Consider the following 25,900-nt stretch of genomic DNA (forward strand, 5'->3'; position numbering starts at 1 on the left):
AGGGACCTTCAGAAGTCACCTCTAGTCCAACCCCAGCCTGAGGCAGGATCAGCCCCAACCCAACCATCCCAGGCAAACCCTCATTTATCATCTTTTTACAGAAGCAGCACGTTGGCCACTACAGTCCCCCTACTTTCCCTGTTGCAGGTTTGGGTGTAATGTCTTGTGTTGTGTCAGGGGTGACAGTCATTCAGCAAAGAGGTTAGATAATAGATTTGTCTGGGCTGGTTTGGACAGGGCTGACCCTGCCTCAGACAAGGAATTGGACTAGATGTGACCTTGGAAGGGCCCTTCCAGCCCTATTTCAGGATTTTTATGAGTTTTTTAAAAGCCGAGAATTCAGTCGAACAGGAATGCTATCGTTTCTCCCAGCCAATAGAGAACTCAATCAAACAGGAATGCTATCGCTTCTCCCAGCCAATAGGTTATAAACTTTGGGTAGAGCAGGAAACAAAAGCGGGGTGGGGGGCAGTTGCACTAGTGCACACCCCTTAGATCCACCCCTGGCTACAGGCAAACAGGGCCAAGCTCTGGGCAGATAGGAGAGTCATGCCAGCCTCTCAGGGACATACCGCACATTCAAATTAAATTAAATTAACACTGGTTAAAAAGCAACTACGAAGATAGGCTGTGTTTTTCAAGAAACAGCCACATACCTGGTTACTCAATTTTGTGGCTGATGGCCATTTCTGTGGCATAACCATTACTTTGTCGGTGTAGCCTGTCTAAATTTCCCATGCAGTTAACCAGTTAAAAGTAACATATCCTACTCCCTTCCTGGGGCTGGGAAAGAATCCAGGATTCTGGACTCCCAGTTGTCCTTGCTCCAGAACTCCCAACAAGTCTCCAACCCCTCCCCATCCCCTCAAGAGAACAGAGGCAGCCCCACACTCTAAGAGCCCAGCAGTGACTTCTTTGCATCAGTTAAACTGATTTTATTTTTAAAAAAGGGGAGGGGAAAAAAAAAAATCACCAAACCTCAAATCCACAACCCGCCAACGTCACAGAGTGAGTTTTAATTTTTCTTTTCTGCACATGTAAGAGTTAATTTAACCGACGAACTAATAAAAAGAGTCAGGCTCTCAGGGAAGGGAAAAGGAAGGCCAGGCTCCAGGGGTAGAGGTGACCCCGGGAAAGAGAAACGAAATCAAACCAGTGACCCTGATCCAAGATGAAATAGTGGGGAGGGGAGGAAGTAAGGGACCCAGGTGTCCAGGCAGAGACTCAGCGAATGGTTTTGACAGGGCTCTTGAAGTTGCTGGCAGCCTGCAGCTGCAGCTGGTAAGCCATGGGGTGAATCTTGAAGCCGTACAGCCTAGAAAAAAAAAGGTTAGTCAGATGAGGGAGGGCCTAGTCAAGGTTCCCCCCACTTCCAGAAGCTCCCCCCCACACGCCAGATCTGGACGCCCTGGGAGGCTGTAATGGGCCCTTGGTGGGAGAGAAAGGGAGAGAAAACAGGGAGGCAGATTGGCCAGTCCCCCCAAGAATGGAGTCTGGTGACAGCTCCAGCTGAAGGCAGAAAGGAAAGCCTGGAGCCGGATCCCCCCCAGGGAGGGAAGAAAGCCCTAGAGCCAGGTTACCAATGTACCAGGACTTGCCCTATGGCTAAAGTTGCCCCAGGGTTAGACCTGCCCTATGACCAGGAGCCAAATCCACTTGCAAAAGACTCTGTCAATCCCAGAACACCTGGGCCAGGATTGGCAGGGGTCCAGACCCTGAGGGGGTGTGGCTCCAGCCAGAGCAACTAACAGGAGTGGGCAGGAGGTGCTCACCTAGGCACGAACTGATTGGCAGGTCGCTTGGGCCGGTACTCGGGATGTACCATGAAGAGCATGTGGGGGAAGCCAGTGCCGAAGTAGGCACCATCTGTGTGGTGGTGGCGTGAGGACTTGGGTGTGTAAACATCCATGCACTTGGGGCAGTAGAGCTTCACCATGGCCTCACCAGGGATGTCTGACAGCCCTGGAAGGGGGTAGGGGGAAGGAGGAGGAGTTGGAGAGAAACCAGGTGTCCAGGTTCCCAGCCCCTGCCCCACTCCAACACCCAGAGGACCCAGGCTCCCAGCCCCCCAGCTCTAACCTCCCAATCCTGACTCCCCAGCCACAGAACCCAGGCATCCGGGCTCCCAGCCCCCCATTTCCCCTCCCATCCCATAGAACCCAGGCACCCAGCCCAGTTTATATCCCACCAGCCACACTCCCTTTCTACAGAAGCGAAGCATCCAGGCTCGCACCCTCATCTGCTCCAACACCCACAGCCCCTCCCCCGCTTCCAGAGAGCCCAGGCTTCCAGGTTCCCAGCTCCCCCTACCCCCTGCACCTACCAATGGGCAGCATGGGCTGGTTCTCACAGTAGACACGGGGGCAGTAGCCAAAGTCACCCTGCTGGTACTTCTCGAGCTGGGAGAGAATAGGAGGAGCTGAGAGATGGGAAACAGGGAGGGGAGGTAGCTGATGTCCTGCAGGGGGTGCCAGCGGGGGGGGAGGGGGGGCAGAGCCAACTCACCATCTGGGCGATGCCACGGTTGGTGAGGATGTAGCGGGCATGTATCAGGCCGTAGAGCATCTCAGCCGCTTGCTCAATGAGGTCGCTCTGGTTGGGGTTGTCCTCCAGCTCTTCATCTGGGTGGGGGGGAGAAGGGCCATGAGGGTTGCAAACAGGGCTGCCCCCAAGCAGGTGAGGCTAACAGGGCAACCCAGGTTAACAGATCCCAGTCTAACACGGCTGCCCGTGGTTGGGCCTAATGCAGCAGGTACCAGGTGAGGCCTGTGCCCCTCAAACCTTTGTGCAAGAACCCATGCACACACATGCACAGCTTCTCAGCCCCCACCCCAGTGAAAAACCCCTAAGTCTCCCCACAGTGTCTCCTTCACTAATGTGTCCCATGACTCCCTTGTGCAAGGCCCGAGCGTTGTACCCCAGGCCCAGAACTCCCCACCACCTCATGCAAGGTAGTGTAGGAGGGCCATGTCCTTCTGGCACCAAAGCACACACACCAGCTTCCCAGGCTCCAGGCTACTGGTGTCAATGAGAGCATGGCACATACTTGTACAAGGAGAGGGAGAAGCAAGCTACACGTCGGGCAAGCGGCAGAGGCTCAGTGCAGGGAAGCCTGCATCATGAAACACGGCAGCATGAAAACTCTGCCACTGGCCCTCACACTACTGCAAGGCAGAGACCGGCCTGGCTCCTGCCCTTATGCAATGTGCCCCCCACTGTGCCCTGCCCCACATGAGACACACAGACTTGAAGCCTCATGGAGGGCCTAGCCAGGCCACATTTCATACCAAAGGGACCTCTGCATGCATGAAGGGGGAGGGCACAAGTGTGTAACCTGCCACTGGGCCAAGTTGGTGGGACACAGGAGGGATGAAGGAGGCCTGGAGACCCCCAGAAGCACCCCGCCTCCCAGAGGCCCCTGCTCCATGTCATCACCTGGCTCCAAATCCAGGATCATGTCCAGAGCCTGCCGGTAGTGGGGGACCTGTTCATTCAGCCCCGTCAGGTTGAACTTGTCCTGGATGTAGTCTTCATCCACCTGAGGGAGACAGCAAAGCACAGCTGGGACCCAGGCTTCCAGCTCTCCCCTGCTTGTACCCTTCCAGCCCTCCATCCCCTCCCAGAGAACCCAGGTGTCAGGGCTCCCAGCCCCCCTGCTCTCACCTCCCAGCTTCCCCCTTGATTCCCAGAGAACCCAGACGTCCCACTCCAAATTCCCAACCTCTACAATCTTCCAGGAACTGGGGGAGAACGCAGGTGTCTCGATTCCCAGCCCCGCCTGCTCCAACTCTACCAGGCCCCACATCCCAACCAAAGGACCCAGGCATCCGGGCCCCACTCACCTCGCAGAAGAACTCGTTGCCCCGCAGGCCGCAGAACCAGGAGATCCAGGAGACCTCTTCTGAGCTACTCATCTTCCCTTCCTCTGCCAGGGGGAGAAACTGTCACAACCCCACCAGCCCCTCCCCAGCCATGTAACGGGCACAGCTGGTCTCAGCCCGGAGTCTCCCAAGCCCCAGCACAGCCCCTCCCCACCCAAAGGTAAACCCCCAAGATACAGCTGGCTCTGGGGTGGGGGCCAGAAATTCAGGCTGAGTATAACATGGACAGAACCTGCAGGTGGCTGGTGGGGGGGGGGCAGTGCTGGGAATTTACACCCCCACCCTCCACACACCAGTACGGGAGAGCTGGGAATGACCACAGGGGAGATGGGAACGGGGACAGGAACTGCGACTGGCTCTGGGGTGGAGCAGGGCTGGGTGTAACAGGGATAGAAGTTGTGGCTGGTGGTGGGGGGAAGTTGAGAGTCATTCCCACCCCCATATCTCCAAACTCAAACCCCCATGTGTTTGAGTACAGGAGGGGGTAAAATGCCAGTGGGGGAGGGGGCACATAGCCCTACCCCTCCCCGGCATAAAAGGAACTCCACCGCATCAAGCCTCTCCCCCAACAGCCACCTCCAGCCCCACCCCACCTTGGCCCCTTCCAGCCCTCCCGCCCCTACCCTGACTCCCCTTCCAGCCCCCAACCCCATCCCCATCCTGCCCCCACCCCTTTGTCACGTGGGGTCCCCCCCAGTTTCTCCCCCCGCCACTCACCGCGGGGCCTCACCGGGTCCCCTACACCGACAAGGGCTGCCCAGCGCCCAGCGCTCAGCTCCCAGGCCCTACGGTCGGCTCAGCACTGCGCATGCGCCCCCATAACCCACCCCACCCCGCGGCGCGCCGGGAGATGTAGTGCGGCAGGCGAGAAGCTCAGCAGCGCTGCGCTGGGGTTCCAACTACACTTCCCGGTGGCCCCCGCGCGGCAGTTTAAAGGCTAGGAGGGGAGGCCAACTTCCGTGCGGAGCCGCGTCACGTGAGCGGCTAGAGGCGCCCCGAGGCCGGGAAAGCAGCGCCCGCGGTGCATTGTGGAAAAGAGATTGAAGGGGCGTGGAACGGCCCCAAAGCACCATGGGACTTGTAGTTTTCGTCTCGGCCAGGGTGCGTCCGTGGAGGGGCGGGGCCTCAGCAAGGGGGCGCGGCCTCATTTTAAAGGGCCGGGGGCCGCCGAAGGCAAGCTAGACCAAGGACCCGGAGGGGCGTGGCTACATGGAAGGGGTGTGGCCTCCAGAGAGAGGCGTGGCTTGGATTTAAAGAGCCGGGAGCAGGTGGACACATACCAGGTTCAAAAACACCAGTTGAGGGCGTGGCCTGCAGGGAAGAAGGCGTGGCTTAAAGCAATGGGAGCAGCAGCAGCCAAGCCAGAGGCAAGGCCCGTCTGGGGGCGTGGCTTTGCTCCAGGAGGGTGGCATTTTGAGGTTCGCCAACCCTCCATGGGCAAGGAGGAGCGTGGCCTCTCCATGGGGGCGTGGCCAGTGTGCCTCAAGCGCCACCGGGGGGCCTGGGGCATCCCTGAAGCGGTGGGGCTTCACCCCCGACGCTCCGGGCAGGGCCTGTCGCCCAGTGTCGGGGAGCTGAGCAGCAGGGACCCCGGGTCCGGGTCCCGCCCTTTACCTTCTCTCGGGCTGCTGCTGCTGCGCCGGATCAGGCCCCGGGCCACCTCCATGGCCGCCCTCCTGTCCACGTGCCCCCCTTATGTTAACGAGCCTCAGCCCCCACTCATTAATATGGTTCCTAAGCTCCCTTCTGTATTTATATGCAAATTAAGACAGACTTCTAAACACAGCTTCAACACTCCTTGAGGCTAGGGTGAGCTCAAATTAAGTCATGGTTTATATGTCCTGGATGAATCTTGTGTTCCTTCTCCATGGGTGGAAGTGGCCCTGCTCCCAACTGGCCCTTCGCCTCCCCCTGAAACCGGGGCCTAAACCCTGACTTAGAGAACGAACGCCTGGCGGACCGCAGGGGGTTCTGGGCTTTATACAAATGAGGCGGGGGGTCGCGCGCCCGGATTGGCTAACCGGCCCGAGGCAAGAGCGGCTCCGCGCCGCAGGGGGCCGTTGCTGGGAGACAGGCGGGGAGAGAAGCGAGGATGATTGCGCATGCGTACTAATTGCCATGGGGGGGGTGTTGCTGATACGCATGCGCTGATTTCCCCTCGCTTGTCACGGGAGTGAAGGCGCCGCTGCTCTGTGCCTCCCACCCGGTTTCTGCATCCGCATGCGTAGAACCCAACCACCGCGCGCATGAGCAGTCGCCCCCACCGTAGGTTTTTACGCATGCGCAGCAGCTCACCCACCCTCACTTTCGCCGAGTGGTGCGCATGTGTGCGGGCCCTGGAGGAGCAGGAAGTGGGGTGGGCGTTCTGCGCAGGCTTTTGCGCGTCTCTATGGTGAGTGCTGCCGCGGGGGATTCTGGGGGGACCAAGACCTAGGGAGGGGGACAGCCGCCGGGGGTCGCTTCTGACCCCCCCAGCCCTGCCGGTGCGCTTCACTCCTAACCTGCAGCCCTCTGTCCCTTGCCCCAAACCCCACCCTCTGCTCCCATGGGCCCATGGACATGGCTGTCACTCCTCACCCGCAGCCCTGTGTCCCGCCTCAGCCTTGCATTCACTCTCCCCCCGGGCATGTCTCTGTCCCAGTGCTGTTGCCCTGCTCATCCTGTTCTCCCCCCCTTATCCTCTCTCCTTATCTGCTGGAGGCCCAACAGCGCCTCCCTGCTCTGCTCTGCCCTGGGCGCTGCGGGCCCTGTCAGGGCCCAGAGTCTGTTTCTTTCCCCCTTTCATTTGTTTCCCACCCCCCAAACTGGTCTCTTAACTTCACTGGCTGACCTTGAGTGTCTTCTCCTATAGGGTGAAGTCTCCTGGTACACCGTCATCATCCTGCCTGTCTCTGGCCTCAGCCATGAGCCACGGTGTCCAGCTCATTGCCTTCACCCGGGCCCGAGAGGATTCAGACTTCTGGAAAGATGGGCAGCTCCGGAAACAAGTTTCCTCCTCCCGGGAGTGCCGGGAGGACCCCGGAGCAGGCGAGGAAGCCCGCAGCTTCTATGAGAGTCTCCTGGCTTCTGGGGACAGCAGCAGCAGTGGCAGGAGCCCTCCACAGAAACGTAGGGCCCCTCGGAGGCGCCGTGAAGCTCCAGCTCCTCGCCCTGTGCCACCAGACCCGACAGATGACCACAAGGGCAACCTGCTGCTCAGATCAGCCCAGGAGGGCAACCTACGGGGCCTGCGGAGGCTGCTGGAGAAGGAAGGCTGCAACATCAATTACCGGGACGGTTTCTACTGGACAGCAGTGATGTGTGCAGCCTACGCTGGGCAGGCAGAGGCTGTGCGGTACCTCCTGAGCCGGGGGGCCGCCTGGGTTGGGGTGTGTGAAGCACAGGGCCGGGATGCCATGGACCTCGCTGAGGAAGCTGGCCATGAGAACGTGGTGGAGGTCTTGCGGGAATGTGAGACAGTGCAGCCCCCCGAGAGGGAACCCAGGTGAGTCTCCATGTCCTGTTAGCTGGGGGTAGGTTAGAGCTGAGGGTACCTGGAATGGAAGAACCCCATGACCAGGGTTGCCAGCTATCCGTAAACTTACATGCAAATGCATTTACCCTGAATTTTTACTGACTGTCCTTAAATTAAAGTTCTTAACTTAGGGACATTTAATTAAAATCCAGGCTAGAAGCTTGAATTTAAAAGCAGCCTGGATTTTTAATTGCAGGCCTTTACATTCAAGCTGTTTAGCAGTAAAAATCCAAGCTAAAAGCTTGTCCATAAAGTCAATGAATAAAACTGAGCCATGGTTTTAAAAAAAAAAAAGCAAGCAAGCACGGGCTGCTTCCTGAGCCTCTCACTGAAAGAGTAGACAGCTGGAGCTTGAGGTGAGGATGGACAGAGCACAGCAGCACCACCTGGTATCCAAGTGCAAGCACAGCTCACTGTGGTGAACCTTTTAGTATTTTGTATACCCCTCCACTTAGCCACATGCTGCTGCTTCCTGTTCTTGTAGTGTTGCTGGGATGCAGGTGGGATTTTTTGCAGGTTTGTGCTGGGATGAGGGAAGTGGGGCTGGAGAGGATAGAGCTGAGGGAGGGATTGAGGGGGCAGCATGACGGGAGCAGTCAGGGGTGCCAGGATGTAAGGGGCAATGTTCTCTCTAAGGTCTGGTGATCTGTGGGCAGTCGTGGCTGGGAGTGTGCAGGTACCTCAGTGTGCTCACCCCTCCCCCCCCTCCTGCAGCAGCCTGTGGCCAGGGTGGGGTGGCTGGCAGCGGCAGCAGGGGTAGTGTCAGTGCCTGCTTGCTACAGAACTGGGTATCCCCCACCCCACCCCCAGGCCGGCACCTCTTACTGCCCCACCCCCCATGGGTACACCATTGTGTGCACGGCATTAAAAAGTTATTGTTCAGCATGATTTTTTTTTTTTTTTTTTTTTTTGTGCATGGCCGCATGCATACACTGTTTAAAAGAAACAGTGGTAGGGAGACCCCTGTGGTGTGAAACCATTGCTGCAGTCACACAGGGCTGCTAAACCCAAAAGGATTTTCACTGACAGTTAACAGGTGCATCAGTGAAAAAGTTTGTCTATTAGTAAAAAGCCTGTGACTCAACCTCTAGGCCATCCCATTCCCTTCCTGTGGGGCTAGATCACACCTGGCACCCCATAAAGAGGCAGGGCTCTGTGCCCCATTTCCTCCTCTGTGAGCCAGTCAGGACCTCTATCCTGGAATTAGATCGGGTCTGGTGTCCCCTGGAGGGGAAAGGCACATACCCCATTCCCCATCTTCCCCACCCCTTGTCTTGGAGCTAGATCAGTGCCAGCACCCCCGAGAGGGGAAAGGCACCTAATCCCATTCCCCACCCCTCGTTCGGAGCTCTGAGACATCTACCCCGTGGTCCCTTCCTCAGGAGACCGCCGGCGGAGAAGAAATTCTGTGCCGTGTGCCAGGCGCACTACAGTGAGGACACCGTGGAACTCCATGAGCGCTCGACTGCCCACCTCTTCAACCGCCGCGACCCACTGCCCCCGACCCGCTACCACATCCCAGAGACCAATGTCGGCTTCCAGCTCATGGTCAAAGGAGGTTGGGACCGCGAGGCTGGGCTGGGGCCTGAGGGCTCTGGCCGTAGGTTTCCTGTTCAGACCGTCCTCAAAAGGGACCAGAAAGGCTTGGGCTTCCGGAGTGACCTCAAGCCAAAGGTCACACACTTCGATGCCAACGACCCCAGCTCCGTGGCCCAGCCCAGTGAGCCCAGGCCCAGGGCAGAGCGGGCAGTGACAGTTGGGAAACGGGAGGCGCAGCGCCAAGAGGCCAAGGAGAAGGCTTGGGAACGTGACCTCCGCACATACATGAACCTTGACCTTTGAACTCTGCTGGTCTATAGCCTCTAAGTCACTTGGCCAATCAGCTTACCTAAGTGGTACTCTTACATGAACCTTGACCTTTAGCCAACAGTGTCCCTTGTAGCCTCTGAACCAGTTGGATTTTGAGTTCGGGTGTCTGCCCCACCTTTAACATCCAGTGGCCAACCAGTAGCCACACTGGTTCTGCCTCTACAGCCAGTTAAGTTGACTGTCTGGAAACCCTCACATAAACTTTGGTCTGTCATGTCTTGGATGTTACCTAGATTGTTATTCGTAATAATAATGTGAAAACATACACTTTTAAGCCATTTTCAGCCAGTTTAGCCTGGTTACCTTTCACCCAGTGATGTAATTTCATTACTGCCCCATTAACCTGCTCCTTTGAAATACTCAACCGGTTCAGTTTGGCGCAGGATGGGAAAATGTTGACCTTTAACCAGAGACCCACCAGTAAACTGACAGCCCCTTTAAAGTATTTGGCTTCTTGGATTGACTGTGTGGGATGACATCATTTTTTTTTTTTTAAAGAGCCCCTTGCTGGAGGAATGACCCCCCCCCCCCCAGCCCCATCTCTGTATTTCTGTGCGTTTCCCAGTCCCAACTTCTACCAGCACAGATAAGTTCTTGTTTCTGCTGTCCCAGGTGGAGCTGTTCCAGCAGTGGAACTGCAGCCTGTTCTCTTCTCCAGTTTGGGAGCTGAGGAGGGCAAGAGACCCCCTCCAGCCTTTTCCAATCCCTTTGGATTTGTACTGCTGATAGATACAGAAAGGGGCAAAATCAGTGTTTGACTGAATCTCTCTGGAGCACCCCCAAGCAAACAGGATCCATATTGACAATTGCTTGCCTTTCTATGTGGCCCCACCTACAACTCTCTAAGAGGGGCTATACCCGCTTCCCGACCACGTCAGGATTGAGTCCTGAGGGATCAGCGCCACCCACGCACAGCCTTGCATGCTAGGCTTGGGCACCAGATCCAGCATGCAGGGTCTGGGGCTTCCTATGGGTCTGGATCTGTGACTCTGAGCTACCACTTCCCCACCACCTGATTTCTGGACCTGTGGGGAACCCCATGAACCAGATCTAACCCATAGACCCAAAGTTGAGCTCCCCTGGGCTAGTGGGTCTGTACTACCATCAGCCCGGCTCAGCAAAACTGCCCAGACCAATGTAAAGTGATGTATGACATGCAACAGATGCCCCCTACATCACTACACAATGGCAAGTGTCACGGCCCCTGTATTTATAGCCTAGAGACCCCGTCCCATCCCAATTTGTATCTCTCTGTCAAGATGTCCCTTTCTATTCATCTATTTGCCAACTCCAGGAACCTGCAGCTCATTCCTTGCCAGTGGCTCCCACACAGGGCTCAGGGGTCGGGAACTGGTCCCCTGTGGGGCTGGGGTGACCTCTTGTTCTCTCTCCTTTGCTAGTGAATTCTTTTTCCTCCTCCATTTGTTCAGCTCCTGTTTCTTGCTTTGAATCAGTGCATCTTTTATCAGTCCATCCAGCAATCCACGAAGCCTGCTACTCCCAAGATCTTTTGCAGTGCCTTAGTTTGATTGTAACTTAGCATAACTACAGCCCTATCTATCATCACCAAAACTCTTACAAGTATCTGACCCTCTTCCTTTTTGAAGAAAAGAGCTGCCTCATTTCCTTTTGTGCTTCTTGCTGCTGTTTGCCTCTCGCTTAGTTTGAAAGCCCTGACCACACATCCTGGCTGTGCTCGATTTATTTATTTTTTCAACCAAGATGAGCATATGAGAACATGTAGCTACCTAACCACACGTGGCTAAATGTAGCACCTGGCAGATGCCATGAAGCATGTTGTGACCAAAGCAATTCTTCCTGTTGCTCAGCTCAGCTCTAAAGAGAGAAGCTTTGGAACGAGATTTGTGATACTGTATTTGCTTGCCTCCAGTGCATAGCTTTCCCCACCAAAACTGGGGGCTACGCATTAAACAAACTATTATATGTCATGATGTGCCATGCCACCAGCACCCCACTTTTCTAAATCCTGGATCTGCCTATGCCTGGCACAGTCCTGGAAACAGTGAATAACATGTCAAAAAGTAACATTTGTAATGAGTATGGTTTTAGATCTATAGATTTCACCAGGACAGGCTGGGGACCGATTGGCTAAGCAGCAGTTCTGCAGCAAAGGACCTGGGGGTGATGGTGGACAATAAGCGCAATATGAGCCAACAGTGTGCCCCGGTTCCGAATACAGCTAATGGCATCTTGGACTGCATTAGTAGAAGTGTTGTCAGCAGGTCACGGGAAGTGATTCGTCCCCTCTGTTCACCACTGGGGAAGCCACATCTGGTGTTCAGTTTTGGGTCCCCCACTACAGAAAGGATGTGGACAAATTGATGCTCCATCTTGGGAGGAGAAACCAACATCATACTTACAGGATCGGTAGTGCTAAGCTCGCTAGCACCATGACCAAAAGAGACTTGGGAGTCTTGATTGACCACGAGATAAACCTGAAGCCACCAATGCGATGCTGTGGCTGGCAAAGCAAACAAAACTCTGGTATGCATCTATCGAAGCAAAGCCAGGAACATCATCCTCCCACTTTACTTAGTGAGGCCACAGCTGGAGTACTGCATCCAGTTTTGGGCCCCCCACTTCAGGAGGAATGGGGATAAGCTTGAGAGAGTCCAGAAGAGAGCCACCCATGTGATCAAAGCCGAAGACAACAAGCCTTACAAGGAGAAGCTGATGGACATGGGACTCTTCAGCCTGGAGAAGTGAAGGCTCAGGGCGGGACTTGGTGGCAGCCTATAAGTAAAAAAGGGGTGTGCACCAGTATCTGGGAGAACAGTTGTTCACCAGACCTCCCTAAGGAATAACAAGGTCTAATGGCCACAAACTTCTGGAAGGCTGATGTAGACTGGAAATAAGAAAAAACTTTACAGTCCAAATATCCAGGGTCTTGGAACAGACTCCCCCCTGAGGTGGTGCAAGCACCTACTCTGGTCTCATTCAAAAAAATGTTTAGATGCTTATCTTGCTGGGATCATTTGACCCCAGCAGGCTTCCTGCCTATGGCAGGGGGGCTGGACTCGATGATCTTGCAAAGTCCTTTCCAGCCCCTAATGTCTATAAAATTCATGAGAGTCCGGTAGAGGGCAATGAAAATGATTCAGGGGCTTGGACACACAACTTGTGAAGAGAGTCTGAGGGAACTGGGCTTATTTAGTCTGGAGAAGAGAAGTTGATATAGTTGGGATGGTCCTGCTTTGAGCAGGGGGTTGGACTAGATGACCTTCTGTGGTCCTTTTCAACACAAATTTTCTGTGATTCTTTGAGGTCATGTAGACCAGCCTCTTGTCTGAGGTAGGATCATCACTAGGGATCTGCCAAACTTGAGGTGGCTGGTGGCTGATTTCAAAGGCAGATCACTGGGCTGGCTGCCATTTTTGTGGATGAGCACAGAGGGTCTCCCCCTCCACCCACACACCTCTAGCCGAGGGGCCCTGGTGACCTCACCTCTCCACTGTTTGGCTGTCATGAAGCTCTACCCCGCACCATCCATTGGTGGAGAGGGGCAGGACGATGATCAGCAGTGAGAGGCAGGGGTAGTGGACATTTTGCCATCCTATCAGCCCCCGCTTCCCACCTGCCAACCCTCAGTGGGCTGTGTGGCTGGGCTGCAATGGCCACAAGGACTGCTGGCTTCCCAGATGGAGTCAACTTTATTTTTGCTAAGTTGTTTTGCTTATTTATTTATTTTTGGTCAGGGAGCCCACTCTGTTTTACAGAGCCCACCTGAAATCACAGTTTTTTATGAAAATTGCAAAATTGCAATTTCGGTAGGTCCCTAATCATCACCATCCAAACCATCCCAGACAAATCCACCATCCAACCTCTTCCTCAAACAACTGTCACTCCTGACACAACAGTAGGCATCACATTTGAACCTGCCACAGGGAAAGTGGAGGAATTACAGCAGCCAATGTCCTGCTCCTGTAAAAGGTTGTTAATATATGCTAAAGATCCCAGACAGAGGCCATGCCCTCCTGGCCTCACTATAGTGGAAGGCAACACCCACTCCCACTCCCTCCTGCTCATGGCCATATTGATCTGACTAGAGGGTAGCACTCTTTGACCTCAAATATGGCATCAGTCTGACCCTGAGCAGATCAACAAGACCCTCCAGCCAGAAACTTCCAGCTTTAAGTCTGCAAAAGCATTGGCACAGCCCAGTCAAAGTCCCAGCCATGGCTGCAGGCACCACCCAATGTCTCTTGGGAAGACTTAGAAACAGGGAGAGGACAACTAGCAAGGCCCAGAAGCCTGAGAAATCCCCACAGTAGAATCCTTGGAAGAGCATTTGGTGCCTGGGATTTGGCACCCATCTCTCCCCTGAAAGAGATTGCCAGGCTTATCTTGACCCTCACATGTCCCCTGGACCATCCCTATTGCCCTCTTTGTTTGCCCTGCTCTGAGCAGGCCTCTGTCTTTCTCCAGCAACACTTACCATATTTACTCATGTACAACATGCCACCACAAAAAGACCTGCATCTTGTTTTCCAAGGGAAGAAAGAATGAAGTGGGGAAGGGGAAAAAGGATTTTTTCCAGAATTTTATCTGCCACAGCATAAGGTCAACATGCCTGAAGGCCAGATATGGGCAGGAGAGGTGGAGCCCACTCCTCAGTGTCACACAATCTTTCCTGTTCAGTGATTGTATTGCCATGCAAATGAAGGGTGAGCAGATCCAGGGAAGGTGTAGTATAGTCAACACCCGCCTTGGATTTCTGTTCCACCCACACTTTAAAACCAACTACCTGGGGATTCCTGCTAATCTCTCTCTACCCCACAGGTATGAGCAACCCTCTCTCCTTTTTAATCCTCTTAATCCGCCACAATTCAAATCTTCCTTTCTTCTGCAACGTAGCTGTCTGTTAGCCGATCCTGGAAATGTCTCTTTTCTATTTCACCAACCTGCAGATTGTTTGTAGCTCTTTCTAGAAACCTTTATTCAGGTGTGGTCACATTCTCTGGGGTGTAGAAATGACTGACAGCGAAATATTGGAGGCACTTTCAAAACACTCAAGAAGGCTGGATTTTTTTTTCATTAAACTTAATAAGGGACGTGTTTAATGATGATGACTATGGAACTAATGATAACGTATCCTTTGACTATTTTTTTTTGTCTAGTTTGTAGTGTTTTTTTAAAACTGTATGGATTCTAGCAAATTAATGCTCATTCATATAGAAGTAAGGCTAGAAGAAACTTCCAGAGATCATCTAATCCAACCCTCTGCCTGAAACAGGGTCATCACTTCCACATAGATATATTCCAATACTCATACTTGTTTTTGCTTTGATCTTAAACTGAATATATAGCACTAACCCCCTCACATATTGGTAAAGCTTTTGCTTTCATTTTAACTGCAGAAAAATATGTGTTGTGTTGTATGTCATAAGGTGCCATGCCATCTGCACCTTCTTTTCAAAATATTACATCCACCCATGCCAATTGGTCATGACAGGGTCTGATATCAATGCCTTTAGATGGTGCCACTGTCAGATCCTGGCACTGGTTCCTGGTGAATAGGACAGGAATTAGCAGTCAATGAGATGATCAGTGTCCTATCAGATTACCAGAGAAAATTATTAAATTAGCTCAAAGGTGCCTAAGCCCCCTTTCAGAAGCACAATGAAGCAAAAGTGGACTTCCAGAGCTCTAGGAGGGCATGTGAATGCCCTAGGCATGGGAAGAGACAGCTGGAGGGATAAGTCCCTCTATGTTTCAGCAGAAGGAGGAGGATGATCAGGGTGATAAAGACAATGGCTCCCAAGGCAATGCCTCCTCAGTACATTTTGATCTCTGTGCTCTGATCCAGGACAACGCAGTGCCCTTCACCTGGACAGCAGAAAAGACGATGACATCTCCAGGCACAAGAGAATTGCATCTGTGAAGGGACAATCAGGGTCTGTGGCTGAGATGGAAATCTAGAGCAACCTTGAGAGAATTAGGACCTACATGTAAATCCATGGTTGCTTCACATCAGTTGGAAGAGAGAAGGTTAGGATCCATGAATGCCTCATGCCTCCTGAGGCTGGGGGGACACGGCAACTGCCTGGGGGCATGGTGGTAGCAAGCAAGGACTGGCCTCAACCAGTCACATTAACATCAACAGCAAGGGTGGGCCAAGCGGGGAATGCCCACAGGCCACCCCAGTGGTGTCGGCAGCAGGTGGAGGAGGCTCACAGCAAGCTCCAACTGGCAGTCGGTGTCCACCTTCAGTGGCGTGGGTGGAGGGAGGCAAGTAGCAACCACCCACAGGCGCTGCCAGCACTGTTGTCAGTGGCCAGTTTCAGGGAGTCCAATCTCAGGGTACTCGTGCACCCACGTGCACCCCTACACATCGCCATTGTTGGGATCTTTTCGTGTTTTATTGTTCAGGGGAGCATTTATTCACCTGGAAAAGACAGTTGTAGGAAAGGCCAAATATAAGTCATGAATTCAGGTAAAATTCAGTGCATTTTATTTGAGAAGAAAATCAGTGACAGAGACTTTTACATACCAGTAAGCTGAAATATTTGTAGAGGCAAGGATATGTTTAACCCTTCCCCAGAGGGCACTGAGTGTTGGCTGCAGCCCAGGTGGGGATTGCAACTGGGCTGTGCCAGTCTCCTGTTGGGACTGAAACCTGAAGGGTTCTGGCTAGAAAGTCTTGCCCCTCTGATCAGAGTCAGACTGATCACCCTATTTGGGGTCAGGATGGAATTTAACCCCTTGATCAGATTGGTATGGATGGGGGGCGGGGGCCAGGGTTTGATTAAATGTGACCTCTGAAGGTCTCTTCCAGCCTGACTTCTTTATGATTCTATGATTTGTGTGGGTGGTATCTTTTATTGGACCAACAGAGTCCACGGTTGGGGTGTTGTTGACCAGGGTCTGTGTTTGGCATACACTTAGCCAAGCTTTCAAATGCCATGCATTCTTCTCCAGGTCTGAGGAACCAAGCAGGAATATGTTTCCACAGATGTACCACAGCTCCCACTTCTATGCCCTGGAGAAGAGGAAGTACACTAAGAAATGCATCACCTGCCTTCTGGCAGGTGATGGCACCCCCCTCACAGACCCGGGTGAGATGCAAGAAAGGGTGTGGGCCTCTTCTCCCTGGATCTGACTGATGCCAATACCTGCCAGGTCCTGCGGGAGGGACTGCTGCATGTCAGCATGGGTGACTGGGACCAGCTAGAGGCTCCTTTCACCCTGCTCAAGGTCTCAGGTGCCCTCCGTCTGATGCCCTCCAACAAAGTGCCAGGTGTTGCCAGGTTGACCATGGAGTTCTACCATGCCTTCTGGTACATTGCCAGGGTCTGGGCTGAGTCTGAAGGGTACAGGGAACTCCTCTGTTGTGCAGGAGGGCCATCCTGGCCCTACTGCCAAAAAAGGGGATTCCCCACAACCTGAGGAACTGGCACCCAGTTTTGCTTCTCTGTATGGACTGCAAAGTCATAGAAAAAGCCATCTCACTGCACCTGAGTCCGTACAGGGAGACGTGATTCACCCCGACCCAATGTACACAGTTCCAGGGTGTTTCATCTTTATAACCTGTACCTGGTCTGGGACCTCCTTAAGCTTGCTTGCAAGGATGGCCTGCCATTCGCCCTCCTGTCCCTCAACCAGGAGAAAGCTTTTAACTGGGCAGATCATGGGTATCTCACAGGCATGCTGAGGGTGTTCAACTTTGATCCCCACTTCGTGCAGTTTCTCCAGGTGCTGTATGCCTCTGCAGCATGTATGGTCAAGCTCAACTGGATGCTGATGGAGCCCATTCTATTCAGGTAGGGGGTGCATCAAGGCTGCCCATTGTCAGGCTAGCTCCACACCTTTGCCCTTAAGCCCTTCTGTCTCTTGTGCAAACAGGTGTCAGGGCTGGTGCTTGAGGAGCTGCCCATGAGTGTGGTCCTGTCAGCAAACACTGATAACATGCTCCTGACCATCTAGGGCCTGGGCAAGCGGTGCAAGTGGAAACCTCCGAGTCAGTCTAATTGGTGGCCTCCTCTTGACACAGTTGACCTGGGCAGAGCTCTGGCTTAACATGGGTGCCCCTGGCTCACTCCCACCTGCACTCCAAAACATCCCATGGAGTGCAGGCTCGCTGCCAGGGGTCTACTTGTCCTCCAGCCACCCCTCCCCACCAGAGACCTGGCAGCAGCTGGAGGTCAAAGTGTCTGAGCAGCTGCAAGTGTGGCAGGCCTGCTGCAGTGTCTCTCCCTTCATGGGAGGGCACGCATCATCAGCCAGCTGGTCTTGTCCATAGTCTGGCACTATTTCAACACCCTAGCCATGCCCCCAGAGCTTCCAGCTGGTCTCCAGAGATGGATGCTGGGGTTCTTCTGGCTGGGATGGCACTGGGTCTCTGAAGGTGTCCTGAGCCTCCCCTTGCAGGAGGATGAGCAAGGCCTGGTCTACCTCCTCAGCCAAGTCCACACCTTCTGCCTTCAGGCCCTGCAGAGACTCCTCTATTGGGCCTTCCTCCACCACCTCCAAGCGTTCCAATGTGATTGGCGTCGCTTCTGTCTGTGGGGTCTCCCCAAGCAGGACCTGGAGGAGCTGCCAGATTTCTATGGGGACCTCCGCACCATCCATCATCCCATCCTCACATCCCACCCCAACAATAAGTGGTGGGACATCCTAGGCGAGGGCAGGGGTGAGGATTCCCAGTGGATTAGCCTGTATTTCCCACAAGCCACTGGGGATCTCAGGTGGTGGCTCCTCCACAGAGCCATCTCCTTGGGCGTGTATCTGGCATGCTTTACAGACACCCCCGACACCTGCCCCTTCTGCCCACACAGGGAAACCTTGGCACATGCCTACCTTGAGTGTGCCAGGCTGAAGCCCCTCTTCCACCTCCTCCCAAACCTGCTGATGAGGTTCTGGCAGCACTTTGTTGACTCTGGATTTAGGACCCAGAGAACTTGTTCTGGGGGTGGGGTGGGGGACGGACCCACTCTCAGACTGACCATGACCTTTCCATTGGATAATAGGCAAATTTACTGATACACAGTGATAACAGAAAAGAAGCAATACGAACAATCAAGCAATTTTATATATCTACCAAATCCTAGGGCTCTAATATCTGGTCAGGATGCAGTCTTCGCGCTGCTCTCTCTCAGGTGTCAGATGTCAGTAGTTTAGCAGTGGGATGCCAAGGCCCACACACTCCTCCAGCGGGGTGCATGAGATGGGCGGGTCATGTGCCTTTGGTCCCTGGTGGCCTCGGGGACCCTTCCTGGGGGACAGAGACAGGGACAGGGACCCCTCTTTGGGAGGAGAAGGAGTGGTGAGGGACGAGACAAAGGGAAGGACAGCAAGGAGGGACAGGAAGGAACCCTTTGTTACTCTCAAGTATCTGCTTTCGTATTCTCTTTCCCTCCTGATGACTCTTCATCCGTGGCTTTCTCTGGTTGGTTGTCTTTCTGTGGTCACATGTCCACATAGCCTTCCGGGCCTTCTACTTTGGTCTGTCTTCGGGACTTCCAGCTGGTGCCACTTATTTCATCTTATGGGCAGTATAGTACATACTCCCTTGGTCCCCGGCCTGTTTTCTAGACTATGTGTCCTTGCTGTATTAAACAACCTGTCTGCCTTGAAAGCTGTGATTTCGTGTTATGGCATGCCTCTTCAGTTCTTAGGTTACGTGTCCATTCATTGGCATTGTTGTGTTAGACAACCTGTCTGCTTCCAGGGCTGTGAGAAACTTTGTGTGAGAGACCCAAGCTTCTTAGAAATCCATTTAACCCCTGCTGCCCATCTTGACCCCTTCTAATACATATACCTATACCTGTAAGTCAGTTCCCAAAAAACAGGCCTTTAAATGCCATTTCTAAACCAACACACCTCTCCCTCCACCTTTTCTTTTACAGACTTCCCCTCCATGGCCCCAGGAAGTCCTGGGACCTCCTGGCCAGCCTCCTCCTGGATCTGGCCAAGCTGGCCATCTATAAGACCAGAAAGGAGGCTCTGGCCAGAAAGAGCCCAAACAAGTGTGGGTCTGCTTTCCTAGCACTACTCCACTCATGTATCTGGACAGAGTTTCACTGGTTGGCATCCACAGGCTCCCTCGACTCCTTCAGGGGACAGTGGGTGCTGGCTCGTGTACTCTGCTCCGTGTCCCCTTCTGATGACCTAGATATTAACTTATGACCTCACTCCCATTCCTGGTTGGTTTTTTTGTTGTCCCACATAATCAGTTGATGTATCCCCAGTGGCCTCCCTTAGTCAGCAAGCTTATTGTACCTGTGATGGACAATACCCCATGATCTTGTCAAGGCACATTAAATAGGCCTGTGTCATGCAGGTGTACTCCATAAGCCACCATGGACATCACCTGGTGGATCATCCACCTGCTGAGGTCCTGGCTGTATGACTCCCCACACCTCTTCCTTTACACACTCCTCATCCATGACCCCACCAAGTCCTGGGACCTCCTGATCAACCTCCTCCTGTCCCTAGCCAAGCTGGCCATGTATCTGACCAAGAAGGAGTTTCTGGCCACTGGAGACTGTGGGGCTGCTTTCCTGTACCTTGTCTATTCATTTCTCTGGGCAGGATTTCACTGGACAGCATCCACTATCTCCTTGGACTTGTTTGAAGGCCAGTGGGCACTGTACTGTGTGTTCTGCTTGGCACCTCCTTTCAGTGCACTTGTTTTGAAGCTTTTCCCCTCACTCCCATCCCCATATTGATTTTATTGAACCAAGTGGAGCTTACAGCTCTATTTGGTGGGCTTTGCCAGTGTCATAATATAGCATATCAAAGGCCTGTATCCAACAGCATCAGCGGATGCTGAAAGGGAGAGGGAACAAACAAGGTCCGAGCTGGGTTTTTCAACTGTTCCTTCCTCACTTGCAGCTTTTAAGGTCTAGGAAGCTCTGATTCAGAGGTCGTACCCTTCACTTCCGTGCTCAATAGCTACCAATGCCCCTTTCCTCCAAGAACCTGTGTTTGTGAGCTGCTCTGGTCTCAGTCCATGACCCAGGCCACTTACAAGGAGAATCAGCCATTGGAGGGAGAAACCCAGCTCAGCTGGGGGCAGACCTGATTGGATAGCAAATTTTGAGTCCTTTGTCCCCAGAGGGGGCCTGGCTCAACACCCGGATTCCTCGAAGAACCAGCATCTGCTGGACCCAAGCACCCCCCAAAGGGGATTATGGGGACCAACAAGTCAACAAGTTCCTTTCAGACTACAAAGAAAGTATTGTCTTGGTCACATGCCACTCTAAGGCCCCATGATACTTCAGGGGGACCCCACTGGCTACCAACTACACAATGAACCCCTTGCATGTCACAGTGGGAATTTCCCTTCCCTGTGGCCCATTCAGTCCTCCTGAATTCTCTGTTGGGGCCTGTTTCTAGGCTCTTCATCAATGTCCAGGTGAGTGCAAGGGGTGCAATGAGGGAAAAAGAGATGGGAAGAGAGTTTCAGGGACACATTGTATTTACCAATGAACTGGAGACTTGGGGTAAAACTCTGCTAACTACAGTATAGGATTGGATGCTAAAAATGGCAACGGAGATGTAGCTCAACAGTGCTCAGTGGTGGCAGATGACAGGAAAAAGAGCAATGGTCTCCGTTGCAGCAAGGGAAGTTGAGGTTAGACATAAAGAAAAAAATATCATTGAGAGGGTGGTGAAGCACTGGAACAGGTAACCCAGAAGTGGTAGACTCTCCATCCTGGGAGGTTTTAAAGACCCAGGTAAACAAAGCCTTGGCTGGGATGATCTGGTTGGGGACTGTCCTGCTTTGAGCATAGGGTTGGACTAGATGAACTCCTGAGGTCCTAATTTCTCTAATTTTCTGATTCTGTTTTATGTATGGTCCTCTCTGATAATGTCACCATTCAGGCCTTGTGTTTTTTTCCAGTAGATCTCATGACTGGTTCAGTTAGACATGTTGATGGCTTCCCATACTCTGATGACCTAGTGGGGGTCACATCTTCAAAATTTCACACTATGGTCACTCAGAAAAAGGCTTTGGGACCCTCTCTTTTAGCCACATGCCTGCAGCTTGGCCTAAGACCCTGGGAAATGTCCATGGCCCGCAACTTTTTCCCAGAACAACCCTCTCCCTTTCTATCTTGGTTCTTGTGTTCAAGGTAAATGTCAGCAAGGGATGTTGAAGTTAGATATCAGGAAAAACATTGTCACTAGGAGGGTACTGAATCACTCAGTGGGTTATTGGGGGAAAGAAATCTCAAGAGACAGGAGATTCCACTCTACACACATAGCTTTATTTAGCAGCTGGCATACACATTGTTACCTAAAAAGCACCAGTTCCCTTGCAGGCCAGTCTTGTTCCCTGTCCTGTCAATCAAGCAGTCCAGGGTCTCTCTGCGAAATTTAGGGGGGGTGGTCTAGTAGCCCAATGACCCTTTGGTCCAAAGTTGTTTAATATCATTTGTTACTTGCCTATTCATTATTTTTCCCCATGCTGAGTGCCTCTACTATCGGCCCTTCATAGGTTATTTGCATCATTGAGTTTTCACAATTGGGTCTTTTTGTTAAACCCAGATAGAGAGACCCACCCAGTCCCACAGAATTTTCTTATCACCGATTCTCTTGTTCTGGACCTCATATTCTCATCATCTTTGATGAAAAGTCTACTTGAATAGTTGCTTTTCTCTGCTTTAATAAATGAGTAGCTTATTTGCAAGCTTGGTTATGATGCAACACGTCACCGGAGTGGAAACTGGTACTATTTCTGGTCACAGTACATAAGCTCATATAGCACAACACATATTTCCCCCCCAACCCCCCAAAAAGGCAAAAAAGAAACGAAAAGCTTTGGTAATATGCTACATGCCAAGGCCTGTATTATTCACTTGAAGAAAAGAAAAGAAAACTTACTGGAATGTGTTAATTTGCTATAGAGAACAGTGGAATCATAGACAATGAGGTTTGGAAGGCATTTCAAGAGGTCACATTTATTCAAATGCCCTGCTCAAAGCAGGACCAGTCCCAACTAGATCATCCTAGCCAAGGCTTTGTCAAGCCAGGTCTTCAAAACTTTGAAGGATGGAGGTTGTACAATCTCTCTGGGTAGCCTTTTCCTGTGCTTTATTACAAAACTCATGAGAAAGTTTGTCCTCATATCTAACCTACACTTCCCTTGCTGCAACTAGAGACCTTTTCTCCTTGTGCCATCTGCCCCTACTGACAACAGCCCAGCTCCATCCTCTTTGCAACCCACCTTCAGGTAGCTGAAGGCTGCTATTCAATCCCTACTCAGTCTTCTATTCTCCAGACTAAATAAACCTAGTTTCCTCAGCCTCTCCTCACAAGTCATATTCTCCAGCCTCCTAACCATTTCTTTTTGCTCTTTCCTAGACTCTCCAATGTGTTCACATCCTTTCTGGAGTGGGAGGCCCAACACTGGACACAATTCCATAATATTTTGTTTAAAACCACACCTTCACAGTTCGTCCAATGCTTCCCCGAATGTTATTGTTGCACCTGATTGATTATTGCCCAGAAGTGGGCAACAAAGATGAAGGGCTTTGAAGGGAAGTCATGTGAGGGGTGACTGAGGGTGCTGGGCATGTCCAGCTTATAGAAAAAGCAATTAAGAGGGGGAAATAATAGCAGCCTTAAGATACTTGAAGGGCTGCTGTAACGAAGAGGGAAAGTACCTTTTCTGTCTTGCTGTTCAGAGCAGGAAATGGGCCAATGGCTTGAAGTTGCAGCAAAGTAGATTTAGGTTGGATCTCAGGAAAAGCTTCTTCACTGTTAGAGCAATAAGGCAGTGGAATAGACATCTAGGGAAGTTGTGGACTCTCCATTACTGGAGGTGTTCAAGGAAAGGTTGGACAACCACTGGTCAGGAAAGATCTAGGCATAGCAATAACTATGTTCTACTGTGAAATTTCCCAGGCTTCTGGGCCTTGCTAGTTACCCGCTCCCTTCCCTCTCTATGCATCAGGGTGTTTCTAAGCCTTCCCAAGGGTCTTTGGGTGTTGGCTGCAGCCACAGCTGGAAATTATGACTGGGCTGTGCCAATGCTTCTGCTAGGACCAAAGCCAGAGTTTCCTCATTTAGAGGGTCTTGCCTTCCTCTCAGGTTCAGGCCAATACTATATTTCAGACTGGTGTAGACTTGAGAGGCCTTTGCCTTCCTCTGCCTCTACCTGGAACCTCTTGCACATATATTGACAACCTTTTATAGAAGTTGGCTGCTCTCATTTCCCTGCATCAGGTTAGGGTGTGTTGCATCAGTGACAATGGTAGTCTTAGGTAGAGTTTAGATTATGAGTTGTATAGGACAGCTTAGATAGGGCTGATGCTGCTTCAGCCAGGGGGTTGCACTAGATGACTTCTGAAGGTCCCTTCCAGCTTTGCTTCTCTACGAGTCTATGATTCACCCAAGTTAACATTTCTACCCCTGAGTTTCTAGCTAGAGTTAAAAACAGGCTACAGGGCTGAGAAATAAGAGTGAGGTTAGAAGCAGCAGCTAACAGGCAGGAGAATTGCAGAAGAAAAGCTGGCTTCATAAAGGGGAAGATCAAGACCATTAAAGAGGAGAGAGGGTCACTAACAGCACCTGGTCATCTAGCATTGTTTTTGCTGGCTTCATATTGCCTTCAGAACTAGTTCTTTAAAGATGCCGGGTCTGGACAGGGGCATATTCTGTGTTTTCTTGTGGTTTGTTCCAAATTGGAGCACGTGCAATACCTTTCCGAGAGGTCAGTTTGATTTCTGCATAGTGCATATTGTCACTTCTTTCACTGCTCACCGGGGCATCCCCCTGTGGAAAAACAAAAATCACAGATCTTCAGGGGTAGTAGATCAAGAAAATCCTAGGCCCACCAATCATAGATCATGGAGAGGACTCAAAAACCATCCTGAACAATGACCTTTGCTTCCTTCATCTGTGCAAGCAACAGAACATCTTCCACCAGTTCATTGTCACCTACAATCCCTGGATCATGGCACACAGTAGCAAACACACCAGCAAAGATCAGCTTAGCCAGGAAATGACCTCATGCCCCACTATATTCCAAGACAGAAAAAAAATCCCCATATTATATTTAATGATTGTGCCAGAAGCCTCAAAGTTCCACCAAAAACACCCATTATAGAAAACCCAGGTGGTCTTTGACCAAGAGGGAAAGAGTCGAACCCAATGTCATGGTGATGGCCATCCCACAAATGTCAAAACAATTACCTATATATTAATCTTTAAGTTGCCTCTCCATTGGAAAGGCACTACTCAATACTTCAGTATCCTCAGTGGTTACCAACAGTTCAGGTTGGGTCAAGGCTTCTCCATACCCTCCAAAGGTCTCAGCTTCTTCCCAGACAAGTTGACCTACTCTTATTTGGGGAGGGTTAGAAGACTGCATTCACTGTCTGTGTCACACAGGATTACTTTGCAATAAATTTAGAACACCCACTGACCACCTGCTCACCACAGACAATCACAAGAAGGGCAAAAGATACCTCTGCCTGCACATCCTCCCCCCATGGATGATACCTTACCCTGGACCACTGCATTGACTATGTCTGGGAAAAGTGAACTGTGAAACCCTCAGATGAAGCCACTATTGTCACAACTGTACAGAGAAAAGCTGTACAGTTCTACAGATCCATCCAAGAAATACCATGTTTATGCATATACCGCATGCACTGAAACCCCTTGCTCAATACAAGGACTGAGTGTGATGATCTCACCTGCATTAGCTGTTGCTCTCGGGTCTTGGTAGTGGTTGCTAGGGAAGAAGAGCATGGAACATGAGTTACCAGTCAAAAGAATGGGCATCAGCCTATCCAAATACCAGAGGGGTGTGTGGGAGGAGCCCAAAGGCTCCTAACTCCCCTTGGATAAGCATGTTGGGAAGAGAAAGGGATTCCAAGTAAGATCATAATGGACAAACAACACAACAATGGGAAGACGTGAATAAAGAGGCAAGTACCTTTGTGTCTCTGCAGTAGGAGGAGGATGGTCACAGTGAGGAAGGCAGCAGCTCCAAGGACAACCCCAGCTCTGTATGCAGCTATCTCTGTGCTCCCATGTGGACATGTTCCCTGCCCTTCTCCTGAACACCAAAAATGACAATGATATTTCTAGCTATGTAAGAAGGAACGGATGTTGCATTTGTCCTTGGGCAGGTTTTAGAGTCCCATAGAGCTGGAAGGGACCTCCGGAGCTCACCTCTAACCCAGCCCCTTTCTCAAGGCAGAATCATCCCCAACTAAAACCGTCCCAGCCAAATATCTGTCCAACCTGTTCTTGGACATTTCCAAGCTTCTCTGGGAAGCTTGTTCCAATGCCTGACCCCCTGAGAGTCAGGAAGTTCCTCCTCTCGAGTACCCCCAGCTGGTACAAGTGAGAAGCTATGCTGGGCTCTCATGGGTGGCCAGATGAACTTTGGGATAAACAGTGGTTGTTAAATGCAAGCAAATAGAAGGTCATGCCTCTGATCTGCATGTGCCTCTTATATCAGTAGCCAACCTGCAAGGTTACCCGTTATCTGAGTAACAATGTTAATGAAAGGGGTTGATCATGAAGACCTCTCACTCCTCCTCCATCTAGCTGAAGAATTTAGGACAAATCTTTTAATGGCCGTTTAACCATGATGGCCTCCCAGATGTTATCAGTTAGATTTTGACTCTTTGGGCTCATTGTAATCTACCTGATC

At 51.8% G+C, this 25,900-nt stretch overlaps 2 protein-coding genes across 4 annotated transcripts; one reads left to right on the top strand and one right to left on the bottom strand.

The window, feature by feature from the left end:
• Positions 1–996: 996 nt before the first annotated feature.
• Positions 997–4,745, bottom strand: CSNK2B (casein kinase 2 beta). The gene is made up of 7 exons (XM_090029840.1): positions 4,599–4,745; positions 3,843–3,925; positions 3,436–3,538; positions 2,506–2,621; positions 2,324–2,399; positions 1,773–1,962; positions 997–1,315 (listed from the first exon to the last, which is right to left on the bottom strand). Exons 2-7 carry the CDS (start codon positions 3,912–3,914, stop codon positions 1,225–1,227), a joined length of 648 nt encoding a protein of 215 aa, XP_089885966.1. The 5' UTR covers positions 3,915–3,925; positions 4,599–4,745; the 3' UTR covers positions 997–1,224.
• A 1,411-nt stretch (positions 4,746–6,156) lies between these two features.
• On the top strand, positions 6,157–18,852 carry GPANK1 (G-patch domain and ankyrin repeats 1). 3 transcript variants are annotated; one of them, XR_016439422.1, is made up of 4 exons: positions 6,157–6,273; positions 6,733–7,365; positions 8,778–15,273; positions 16,204–18,852. XR_016439422.1 is itself a non-coding variant. In XM_090029792.1 (3 exons), exons 1-3 carry the CDS (start codon positions 6,161–6,163, stop codon positions 9,235–9,237), a joined length of 1,206 nt encoding a protein of 401 aa, XP_089885918.1. In that variant the 5' UTR covers positions 6,157–6,160; the 3' UTR covers positions 9,238–16,161. The 3 variants fall into 3 exon arrangements, 2 of the variants coding, with proteins under 2 accessions (XP_089885918.1, XP_089885919.1); XM_090029792.1 differs by lacking the exon at positions 16,204–18,852 and having other exon boundaries at positions 8,778–16,161; XM_090029793.1 differs by lacking the exons at positions 6,157–6,273; positions 16,204–18,852 and adding an exon at positions 6,289–6,364 and having other exon boundaries at positions 8,778–16,161.
• Positions 18,853–25,900: the final 7,048 nt, after the last annotated feature.

Source organism: Crocodylus siamensis, chromosome 15 (assembly GCF_052110815.1).
Source record: "Crocodylus siamensis isolate JL-2025a chromosome 15, ASM5211081v1, whole genome shotgun sequence".
In the NCBI taxonomy this organism is placed as follows: Eukaryota; Metazoa; Chordata; order Crocodylia; family Crocodylidae; genus Crocodylus; species Crocodylus siamensis.